This window comes from Hippoglossus hippoglossus, chromosome 19 (genome assembly GCF_009819705.1).
Source record: "Hippoglossus hippoglossus isolate fHipHip1 chromosome 19, fHipHip1.pri, whole genome shotgun sequence".
Lineage (NCBI taxonomy): Eukaryota > Metazoa > Chordata > Actinopteri > Pleuronectiformes > Pleuronectidae > Hippoglossus > Hippoglossus hippoglossus.
Genome location: NC_047169.1, coordinates 443,730 through 456,025, shown reverse-complemented (window position 1 = coordinate 456,025; position 12,296 = coordinate 443,730). Strand labels below are relative to the sequence as shown.

The window sequence follows — 12,296 nt, the reverse complement described above, 5'->3', positions numbered from 1 at the left end:
CCCCAAAGTTCACAAAAGCCAGAACTTATACAAAGAGGCGTTTCATAATATGAAAAAAAGACATGAAATCATCATCTGTGTCTGTCTGCTGTAGCAGTTGGAAGGAAACATCACAGAATAAGGGCATACATCCTGTTTGTCAAGGTCACAGCAGTGAGACACCGCCAAATAAGGATTCCATCCTGTCAGGTAGACAGTATCACAGCAGTGAGACACTGGTCAGGGGAATTCCCCATTACACTAATATGTGGTGGTTTGTTTACATATGAGACGTCACAGAGTCGTGTGCAGATAAAAGACGAGAAGGAGAAACAGCAGTTTATCTGTTTCCTCTGAAGGTGAAGACGTCTCTTCAGTTTGACTCACAGGTGAGTTCACACAGGTGAGGGGAGACAGGTGAGGGGAGACAGGTGAGGGGAGACAGGTGAGGGGAGACAGGTGAGTTCACACAGGTGAGGGGAGACAGGTGAGGGGAGACAGGTGAGGGGAGACAGGTGAGTTCACACAGGTGAGGGGAGACAGGTGAGGGGAGACAGGTGAGGGGAGACGGGTGAGGGGAGACAGGTGAGGGGAGACAGGTGAGGGGAGACAGGTGAGTTCACACAGGTGAGGGGAGACAGGTGAGGGGAGACAGGTGAGGGGAGACAGGTGAGTTCACACAGGTGAGGGGAGACAGGTGAGGGGAGACAGGTGAGGGGAGACGGGTGAGGGGAGACAGGTGAGGGGAGACAGGTGAGGGGAGACAGGTGAGTTCACACAGGTGAGGGGAGACAGGTGAGGGGAGACAGGTGAGGTGAGACAGGTGAGGGGAGACGGGTGAGGTGAGACAGGTGAGGGGAGACGGGTGAGGGGAGACGGGTGAGGGGAGACGGGAGAGGGAAGACAGGTGAGGGGAGACGGGTGAGGGGAGACAGGTGAGGTGAGACGGGTGAGGGAAGACAGGTGAGGGGAGACAGGTGAGGTGAGACGGGTGAGGGGAGACGGGTGAGGTGAGACAGGTGAGGGGAGACAGGTGAGGTGAGACGGGTGAGGGGAGACAGGTGAGTTCACACAGGTGAGGGGAGACAGGTGAGGGGAGACGGGTGAGGGAAGACAGGTGAGGGGAGACAGGTGAGGTGAGACGGGTGAGGGGAGACGGGTGAGGTGAGACGGGTGAGGGGAGACGGGTGAGGTGAGACAGGTGAGGGGAGACAGGTGAGGGGAGACAGGTGAGGGGAGACGGGTGAGGGAAGACAGGTGAGGGGAGACAGGTGAGTTCACACAGGTGAGGGGAGACAGGTGAGGGGAGACAGGTGAGGTGAGACAGGTGAGGGGAGACAGGTGAGGGGAGACAGGTGAGTTCACACAGGTGAGGGGAGACAGGTGAGGGGAGACAGGTGAGGTGAGACAGGTGAGGGGAGACAGGTGAGTTCACACAGGTGAGGGGAGACAGGTGAGGGGAGACAGGTGAGGTGAGACGGGTGAGGGGAGACAGGTGAGGTGAGACAGGTGAGGGGAGACAGGTGAGGGGAGACAGGTGAGACAGGTGAGGGGAGACAGGTGAGTTCACACAGGTGAGGGGAGACGGGTGAGGTGAGACGGGTGAGGGGAGACAGGTGAGGGGAGACGGGTGAGGTGAGACGGGTGAGGGGAGACAGGTGAGGGGAGACGGGTGAGGGGAGACGGGTGAGGTGAGACGGGTGAGGTGAGACAGGTGAGGGGAGACAGGTGAGGTGAGACAGGTGAGGTGAGACGGGTGAGGTGAGACAGGTGAGGGGAGACGGGTGAGGTGAGACGGGTGAGGTGAGACGGGTGAGGTGAGACGGGTGAGGGGAGACGGGTGAGGGGAGACGGGTGAGGTGAGACGGGTGAGGTGAGACGGGTGAGGTGAGACAGGTGAGGGGAGACGGGTGAGGTGAGACAGGTGAGGTGAGACGGGTGAGGTGAGACGGGTGAGGTGAGACGGGTGAGGGGAGACAGGTGAGGGGAGACGGGTGAGGGGAGACGGGTGAGGTGAGACGGGTGAGGTGAGACGGGTGAGGTGAGACAGGTGAGGGGAGACAGGTGAGGTGAGACGGGTGAGGTGAGACGGGTGAGGTGAGACGGGTGAGGTGAGACGGGTGAGGTGAGACGGGTGAGGTGAGACAGGTGAGGGGAGACAGGTGAGTTCACACAGGTGAGGGGAGACAGGTGAGGGGAGACGGGTGAGGTGAGACGGGTGAGGTGAGACGGGTGAGGTGAGACGGGTGAGTTCACTCATTGGTTGACTGTGTTTTTGTTTTATTTTCAGATAAGTCCAGTTTCAGCAGAAATCTGTTTGTCATGGAAGTTTCCTGGAAGCTGGTGAAAGGAGAAGTCAGGCAGCAGCTGATGCATCAAGGAGACCAGAAGGTGAAACAATATACAAACACTAACCAGAGGTGGGAGGTAACTTAAGGTGTACTTAAGTAGATTTTTCACATATCTGTACTTTACTTGAGTATTTATTTACCGACCTCCGGACTCTTAGGGCCTCGCGCTGCCCCCCCCCCCCCGACGGCAAACACGGCGGCGTGTTTGCCGTCGGGGGGGCAGCGCGAGGCCCTAAGAGTCCGGAGGTCGGTCGGGCTGCTTGGTCGAGCGGGGTGGAGCAGGCTGGTCCGGTGATGATCCCTCCGCAGGTGAAACCTTCAGAAACCTTGTTCAGAGTTTAACTTCCTCTAGAGAGTGAAGTTTGATCGTCTTCAGCTACACTCTGGTTGATCAGTGTTCTCAGGCAGACACACGAGGCACTGGTTCATTCTGTTGTGTTGCTTCTTCGTTGTCCCCAGAAGTTCAGATGCACTAGTCCATTACTATTTGAACCTCAGCATCTGGGGTTCAGAATTTGTAAAATTATACAGTATATGTAGATTTTTGTTATAATTAGTAGAAATAAAGCCTGAAGAGAATAATTTTATTTTTTTTGTGTCTGTATAGACTATAAAAAGCACTTTGCATTTTTAATTTTGGTACTTGTACTTTTACTTTTGATACTTAAGTACATTTAATATGAGCTACTTTAAGACTTTTACTCAAGTCATTTTCTTACGGGTGACTTTTACTTTTACCGGAGTCACTTTCAGGGAAGATATCTGTACTTTTACTCAAGTACTTTATACACCACTGATGGCTAGAGAGTAACATGAGCAACTGTCTCCACCAAGTCTGAAGATGTCTCCCACAGCCTCCCAGTATATCTCCCTCACCCTGCGTCACCCATGAAGGTCCCTCTCTCTGTTACATGGAGGTGTTTGCATTCTATTGGACAGTTCAGTGTAAAGTGTGTGTTCATGAATCACATTGTGTCCTCACGTCTGGTGAAACACACAAAGAGTCGGTGTCTCTGTCTGGAGCCTCTGAGTTAGATCTGAACGTCCCTGAGTGAAGACACTACAATGTCCTGTTGGTCCTTTATCTATAACCTGACCTGGGTTCTGCTCAGAGAGAGAAGGAGGATCTGTGGAACCAGACAGGCTCTATTCTCCTGTACAGATAGAATATACACTATACATAATATATAGTGACATATACAGTTATGTGGGATGTCAAAAATTCCTCAACACTGATGATGAAGGTGAGTGAACAGATTATTTCTCCTCAATTCTAATGTTTCTACGGTGGCTCTGAATGGACAAGTTTTAATCTGAGCCACTAGATGTCGCTGAACACGACTTAATAGAAAATAACTTAATGTAAATGTCTCAACTTTATAACAACAGAACTTAGGGGAGGTCAGGACCAGGTCTGGACATAAACCTCGGTCGACCATCAGTTGTTCTTTTCTGTACTTCATACATGTTTTATAAGCGTGTTTCATACGTGTTTTATAAGCGTGTTTCATGCATGTTTTATAAGCGTGTTTCATGCATGTTTTATAAGCGTGTTTCATGCATGTTTTATAAGCGTGTTTCATGCGTGTTTTATAAGCGTGTTTCATGCATGTTTTATAAGCGTGTTTCATACGTGTTTTATAAGCGTGTTTCATGCATGTTTTATAAGCGTGTTTCATACGTGTTTTATAAGCGTGTTTCATGCATGTTTTATAAGCATGTTTCATGCATGTTTTATAAGCGTGTTTCATGCATGTTTTATAAGCGTGTTTCATACGTGTTTTATAAGCGTGTTTCATGCATGTTTTATAAGCGTGTTTCATGCATGTTTTATAAGCATGTTTCATGCATGTTTTATGCGTGTTTCATACATGTTTTATAAGCGTGTTTCATGCATGTTGTCATACTCCACTCAGGGAACATGTAATCTTCTGTTGTGTTGTTGTCGAGAGGTTTGTGAGCTGTGGCTTTGGGGACAAACTATGTGGATCTTTATCTTGATAAGCTCCACCTCTGTTGACTGTGACCACACCCCCATGACTCAAGAGGTCAAAGTATTGAAAACATCTGTTCTGTTCCAGCTGTTTCAAGTCGTCCTCCTCCTCCTCTTGGCTCCAGCGTTGATCAGCTGCCGTGTCGCAGAATATCCGACTGACTGCAGCCAGATCCATGAAATCGGAGATTACCACCAGAGCGGCTCCTTCTCAATCCAGCCTGCAGGAGAGAACCTCCAAGTCGAAGTACGTCCACTTGTGTTTTTATTATTGGACAGAAACATGTTCACCTCTCATACGTAGAATCATTAAAGCAACATGTCACCGATACTGATCAACAGCACCCCCTGCAGCCACATGAGGGGATTGATGCTGTTCAGAATTCTTCATATTTCAAAGTTTCCTGCTGAATCTTGGAGATAAACTCTGGTTTTTAATAACTTCAGAGTGTTTCTAACTGATCTCAGTTCAGCTTCACTCTTCACCTGGAGCTGGTTGTGACAGTTGAAGCTGACTCTCAGTCAGTTCTTCTCACAGGAGATGGAACCCACTCAGCAGAGTTACAGAGAACAGACGTTCAGGGAGTGAAGGAGGAAACTTTCTCATGTTCACACTAAACATCAGACTCACTCTCATCCAGCTGCTGTTTCAGGAGGAAACGTTTAAATGAAGCAGATTCGATTCTTGCATGATCACTCGTATCAGATGAATCTCTGGGCTTCTATTGGTCAGTGTCACCTAACGTGTTGAAAGTGAAAAAGACGTGAGTGAAACATTTGAATTGATCACATGTACTGATGTGTTGCAGGTGTACTGTCAGATGAGTCCAAACCAATCAGCCTGGACAGTGAGTATTTTTACTGACTTTCAATAAGCGTCAAATCAGTCAGATTCATATTCCACTGTTTACCTGCTCAGGTGATTCAGACCAGGATGGATGGAACCGTCAACTTCTACCGGCCCTGGATTCAGTACAAGGTCGGCTTTGGTTCTGTGAGGGGAGAACACTGGCTCGGTGAGAAGTGGAACCACAGGAACAGCTGAGAACTGTTAATACACAACCCCCTTCAACTGTGTGTGTGTGTGTGTGTGTGTGTGTGTGTGTGTGTGTGTGTGTGTGTGTGTGTGTGTGTGTGTGTGGTCACAGGTCTGGACAACCTCCACTATCTTACCTCAGGACCCACGAAGTTTGAGTTACAGGTGGACATGGAGGACTTTGAGGGAAATAAAGCGTCCGCGCATTACAGGATGTTCTCCGTCGACTCTGAGTGTAACGGATACAACTTGAGTGTGTCTGGATTCACAGATAAAGGAGCAGGTAAGTGTGTGTGTGTGTGTGTGTGTGTGTGTGTGTGTGTGTGTGTGTGTGTGTGTGTGTGTGTGTGTGTGTGTGTGTGTGTGTGTGTGTGTGTGTGTGTGTGTGTAACATTCATCATCTTTCATTCTGGAAAATAAAAATGTTTTTGTTCTTTTGTTGAGTCAAAAGAAAACTATTTAAAATCTTTTCCATGGACACTCCTCCTGAGAGACGGCATCGAACCGAGACAGACAGAGACAGACAGAGACAGACAGAGACATGTTTCCTTCAGACAAATCCCTCGTTGATTACAGATATTTTCAGTCTATAACACTGTGTCTTCTCTGTGTCCTCTCTGTGTCCTCTCTGTGTCTTCTCTGTGTCTTCTCTGTGTCTCTGTAGGAGACTCCATGATGACACACAATGGCATGAAGTTCTCCACCTTTGACAGAGACCAGGACACAGTGCCTGAGAACTGTGCCTCAACCTTCATGGGAGGTTTCTGGTACAACAACTGTCACCAAGCAAACCCTAATGGGGTTTACCGCTGGGGACAGGAGAAGACTCCCTATGCTGTTGGAGTTTCATGGGTCACTTGGAAAAACACCCATGACTACTCTGTGAAGTCCATCGTCATGAAGGTCCGTCCTGTGCAGCCTGAGTAACTTTCCAGGAGCAGCAGCAGACCAGATGTTGATCTGTCTCAACATCTGTCGCTTTCATCAGTCAAAGTCAAAAGAAATCACACGTTTGAACCCTGATGTCAATCATCGCCTGCTGCATGTCCTCAATAAACGAGACGCAAAAAATCTGATGTGACCTGATGTCTTTGTCTCATGTGTCTTTTCATTTGTTTCATGTGTCGTCATATGTCTCATTCATGTGTCTTATGTGTCTTCATGTGTCTTCATGTGTCTTCATGTGTCTCATGTGTCACATGTGTCTTCATGTTTCTTCATGTGTCTCATGTGTCTTCATGTGTCTTCATGTGTCTCATGTGTCTTCATATGTCTCATTCATGTGTCTTCATATGTCATGTGTCTTCATGTGTCTTCATGTGTCTCATGTGTCTTCATGTGTCTTCATGTGTCTCATGTGTCTTCATGTGTCTTCATGTGTCTTCATGTGTCTCATGTGTCTTCATATGTCTCATTCATATGTCTTCATATGTCATGTGTTTTCATGTGTCTTCATGTGTCTCATGTGTCTTCATGTGTCTTCATGTGTCTCATGTGTCTTCATGTGTCTCATGTGTCTTCATATGTCTCATTCATGTGTCTTCATATGTCATGTGTCTTCATGTGTCTTCATGTGTCTCATGTGTCTTCATGTGTCTTCATGTGTCTCATGTGTCTTCATGTGTCTTCATGTGTCTTCATGTGTCTCATGTGTCTTCATATGTCTCATTCATGTGTCTTCATATGTCATGTGTCTTCATGTGTCTTCATGTGTCTTCATATGTCATGTGTCTTCATGTGTCTCATGTGTCTTCATGTGTCTTCATGTGTCTCATGTGTCTCATGTGTCTTCATGTGTCTCATGTGTCTTCATGTGTCTCCATGTGTCTTCATGTGTCTTCATGTGTCTTCATGTGTCTCATGTGTCTTCATATGTCTCATTCATGTGTCTTCATATGTCATGTGTTTTCATGTGTCTTCATGTGTCTCATGTGTCTTCATGTGTCTTCATGTGTCTCATGTGTCTTCATATGTCTCATTCATGTGTCTTCATATGTCATGTGTCTTCATGTGTCTTCATGTGTCTCATGTGTCTTCATGTGTCTTCATGTGTCTCATGTGTCTTCATGTGTCTTCATGTGTCTTCATGTGTCTTCATATGTCTCATTCATGTGTCTTCATATGTCATGTGTCTTCATGTGTCTTCATGTGTCTTCATATGTCATGTGTCTTCATGTGTCTCATGTGTCTTCATGTGTCTTCATGTGTCTCATGTGTCTCATGTGTCTTCATGTGTCTCATGTGTCTTCATGTGTCTCCATGTGTCTCATGTGTCTTCATGTGTCTCATATGTCTCATGTGTCTTCATTTGTCTTCATGTGTCTCATGTGTCCCATGTGTCTTCATGTGTCTTCATGTGTCTTATGTGTCGTCATATGTCTCATTCACGTTTCTCACGTGTCTTCCTGTGTCTCACGTGTCTTCAGGTGTCTCACGTGTCTCACGTGTATTCATGTGTCTCACGTGTCTTCATTTGTCTCATGTGTCTCACTTGTCTCATGTGTCTCACGTGTCTCACATGTCTCATGTGTCTCATGTGTCTTCATGTGTCTCCATGTGTCTCATGTGTCTTCATGTGTCTCATATGTCTCATGTGTCTTCATGTGTCTCACGTGTCTTCAGGTGTCTCACGTGTCTCACGTGTATTCATGTGTCTCACGTGTCTTCATTTGTCTCATGTGTCTCACTTGTCTCATGTGTCTCACGTGTCTCACATGTCTCATGTGTCTCATGTGTCTCACGTGTCTCATGTATCTCATGTGTCTCATGTGTCTCATGTGTCTCATTCTCACGTGTCTCACGTGTCTCACGTGTCTCACGTGTCTCATGTGTCTCACGTGTCTCATGTATCTCATGTGTCTCATGTGTCTCATGTGTCTTCATGTGTCTCCATGTGTCTCATGTGTCTTCATGTGTCTCATATGTCTCATGTGTCTTCATTTGTCTTCATGTGTCTCATGTGTCTCATGTGTCTTCATGTGTCTCACCTGTCTCCATGTGTCTCATGTGTCTCATGTGTCTCATGTGTCTCATGTGTCTTCATGTGTCTCATGTGTCTCATGTGTCTTCATATGTCTCATTCACGTGTCTCATGTATCTCATGTGTCTCATGTGTCTCATGTGTCTCATTCTCACGTGTCTCACGTGTCTCACGTGTCTCATGTGTCTCACGTGTCTTCATGTGTCTCACATGTTTTCATGTGTCTCACGTGTCTCACGTGTCTCATGTGTCTCACGTGTCTCATGTGTCTCATGTGTCTCACGTGTCTCATGTATCTCATGTGTCTCATGTGTCTCATGTGTCTCATTCTCACGTGTCTCACGTGTCTCACGTGTCTCATGTGTCTCACGTGTCTAATGTGTCTCATGTGTCTCATGTGTCTCCATGTGTCTCATGTGTCTCACGTGTCTCACGTGTCTCACCTGTCTCCATGTGTCTCATGTGTCTCATGTGTCTTCATGTGTCTTCATGTGTCTCATGTGTCTCATGTGTCTTAATGTTTCTCATGTGTCTTCATGTGTCTCCATGTGTCTCATGTGTCTTCATGTGTCTCATATGTCTCATGTGTCTTCATTTGTCTTCATGTGTCTCATGTGTCTCATGTGTCTTCATGTGTCTCACCTGTCTCCATGTGTCTCATGTGTCTCATGTGTCTCATGTGTCTTCATGTGTCTCATGTGTCTCATGTGTCTTCATGTGTCTCACCTGTCTCCATGTGTCTCATGTGTCTCATGTGTCTCACGTGTCTTCATGTGTCTCACCTGTCTCCATGTGTCTCATGTGTCTCATGTGTCTCATGTGTCTTCATGTGTCTCATGTGTCTTCATATGTCTCATTCATGTGTCTTCATATGTCATGTGTCTTCATGTGTCTTCATGTGTCTCATGTGTCTTCATGTGTCTTCATGTGTCTCATGTGTCTTCATGTGTCTTCATGTGTCTCATGTGTCTTCATATGTCTCATTCATGTGTCTTCATATGTCATGTGTTTTCATGTGTCTTCATGTGTCTCATGTGTCTTCATGTGTCTTCATGTGTCTCATGTGTCTTCATGTGTCTCATGTGTCTTCATATGTCTCATTCATGTGTCTTCATATGTCATGTGTCTTCATGTGTCTTCATGTGTCTCATGTGTCTTCATGTGTCTTCATGTGTCTCATGTGTCTTCATGTGTCTTCATGTGTCTTCATGTGTCTCATGTGTCTTCATATGTCTCATTCATGTGTCTTCATATGTCATGTGTCTTCATGTGTCTTCATGTGTCTTCATATGTCATGTGTCTTCATGTGTCTCATGTGTCTTCATGTGTCTTCATGTGTCTCATGTGTCTCATGTGTCTTAATGTTTCTCATGTGTCTTCATGTGTCTCCATGTGTCTCATGTGTCTTCATGTGTCTCATATGTCTCATGTGTCTTCATTTGTCTTCATGTGTCTCATGTGTCCCATGTGTCTTCATGTGTCTTCATGTGTCTTATGTGTCGTCATATGTCTCATTCACGTTTCTCACGTGTCTTCATGTGTCTCACGTGTCTTCAGGTGTCTCACGTGTCTCACGTGTATTCATGTGTCTCACGTGTCTTCATTTGTCTCATGTGTCTCACTTGTCTCATGTGTCTCACGTGTCTCACATGTCTCATGTGTCTCATGTGTCTCACGTGTCTCATGTATCTCATGTGTCTCATGTGTCTCATGTGTCTCATTCTCACGTGTCTCACGTGTCTCACGTGTCTCATGTGTCTCACGTGTCTTCATGTGTCTCACATGTTTTCATGTGTCTCACGTGTCTCACGTGTCTCATGTGTCTCACGTGTCTCATGTGTCTCATGTGTCTCACGTGTCTCATGTATCTCATGTGTCTCATGTGTCTCATGTGTCTCATTCTCACGTGTCTCACGTGTCTCACGTGTCTCATGTGTCTCACGTGTCTCATGTGTCTCCATGTGTCTCATGTGTCCCATGTGTCTTCATGTGTCTTCATGTGTCTTATGTGTCGTCATATGTCTCATTCACGTTTCTCACGTGTCTTCATGTGTCTCACGTGTCTTCAGGTGTCTCACGTGTCTCACGTGTATTCATGTGTCTCACGTGTCTTCATGTGTCTCACGTGTCTTCAGGTGTCTCACGTGTCTCACGTGTATTCATGTGTCTCACGTGTCTTCATTTGTCTCATGTGTCTCACTTGTCTCATGTGTCTCACGTGTCTCACATGTCTCATGTGTCTCATGTGTCTCACGTGTCTCATGTGTCTCATGTGTCTTCATGTGTCTCCATGTGTCTCATGTGTCTTCATGTGTCTCATATGTCTCATGTGTCTTCATGTGTCTCACGTGTCTTCAGGTGTCTCACGTGTCTCACGTGTATTCATGTGTCTCACGTGTCTTCATTTGTCTCATGTGTCTCACTTGTCTCATGTGTCTCACCTGTCTCACATGTCTCATGTGTCTCATGTGTCTCACGTGTCTCATGTATCTCATGTGTCTCATGTGTCTCATGTGTCTCATTCTCACGTGTCTCACGTGTCTCACGTGTCTCATGTGTCTCACGTGTCTTCATGTGTCTCACATGTTTTCATGTGTCTCACGTGTCTCACGTGTCTCATGTGTCTCACGTGTCTCATGTGTCTCATGTGTCTCACGTGTCTCATGTATCTCATGTGTCTCATGTGTCTCATGTGTCTCATTCTCACGTGTCTCACGTGTCTCACGTGTCTCATGTGTCTCACGTGTCTCATGTGTCTCCATGTGTCTCATGTGTCTCACGTGTCTCACGTGTCTTATGTGTCTCACGTGTCTTCATGTGTCTCACGTGTTTTCATGTGTCTCATGTGTCTCCATGTGTCTCACGTGTCTCATGTGTCTCATGTGTCTCACGTGTCTTCATGTGTCTCACCTGTCTCCATGTGTCTCATGTGTCTCATGTGTCTCACGTGTCTCATGTGTCTCATGTGTCTCACAGGTCTCACGTGTCTCACGGGTCTTCGTGTGTCTCACGGGTCTTCATGTGTCTCACGTGTCTCATGTGTCTTCATGTGTCTCATATGTCTCATGTGTCTTCATGTGTCTCACGTGTCTTCAGGTGTCTCACGTGTCTCACGTGTATTCATGTGTCTCACGTGTCTTCATTTGTCTCATGTGTCTCACTTGTCTCATGTGTCTCACGTGTCTCACATGTCTCATGTGTCTCATGTGTCTCACGTGTCTCATGTATCTCATGTGTCTCATGTGTCTCATGTGTCTCATTCTCACGTGTCTCACGTGTCTCACGTGTCTCATGTGTCTCACGTGTCTTCATGTGTCTCACATGTTTTCATGTGTCTCACGTGTCTCACGTGTCTCACGTGTCTCATGTGTCTCATGTGTCTCATGTGTCTCATGTGTCTCATGTATCTCATGTGTCTCATGTGTCTCATGTGTCTCATTCTCACGTGTCTCACGTGTCTCACGTGTCTCATGTGTCTCACGTGTCTCATGTGTCTCCATGTGTCTCATGTGTCCCATGTGTCTTCATGTGTCTTCATGTGTCTTATGTGTCGTCATATGTCTCATTCACGTTTCTCACGTGTCTTCATGTGTCTCACGTGTCTTCAGGTGTCTCACGTGTCTCACGTGTATTCATGTGTCTCACGTGTCTTCATTTGTCTCATGTGTCTCACTTGTCTCATGTGTCTCACGTGTCTCACATGTCTCATGTGTCTCATGTGTCTCACGTGTCTCATGTGTCTTCATGTGTCTCCATGTGTCTCATGTGTCTTCATGTGTCTCATATGTCTCATGTGTCTTCATGTGTCTCACGTGTCTTCAGGTGTCTCACGTGTCTCACGTGTATTCATGTGTCTCACGTGTCTTCATTTGTCTCATGTGTCTCACTTGTCTCATGTGTCTCACCTGTCTCACATGTCTCATGTGTCTCATGTGTCTCACGTGTCTCATGTATCTC

The 12,296-nt window shown here is 46.5% G+C and overlaps 1 protein-coding gene across 4 annotated transcripts; it reads left to right on the top strand.

Moving 5' to 3' along the window:
- The first annotated feature begins 221 nt into the window (after positions 1-221).
- On the top strand, positions 222-6,445 carry LOC117752822 (microfibril-associated glycoprotein 4-like). Of its 4 annotated transcripts, none has more exons than XM_034570479.1 (7): positions 222-368; positions 2,270-2,370; positions 4,412-4,570; positions 5,133-5,171; positions 5,243-5,339; positions 5,472-5,642; positions 6,024-6,445. In XM_034570479.1, exons 2-7 carry the CDS (start codon positions 2,302-2,304, stop codon positions 6,284-6,286), a joined length of 798 nt encoding a protein of 265 aa, XP_034426370.1. In that variant the 5' UTR covers positions 222-368; positions 2,270-2,301; the 3' UTR covers positions 6,287-6,445. The 4 variants fall into 4 exon arrangements, with proteins under 4 accessions (XP_034426370.1, XP_034426372.1, XP_034426369.1 ...); XM_034570478.1 differs by having other exon boundaries at positions 233-368; positions 2,258-2,370; XM_034570481.1 differs by lacking the exon at positions 4,412-4,570.
- Positions 6,446-12,296: the final 5,851 nt, after the last annotated feature.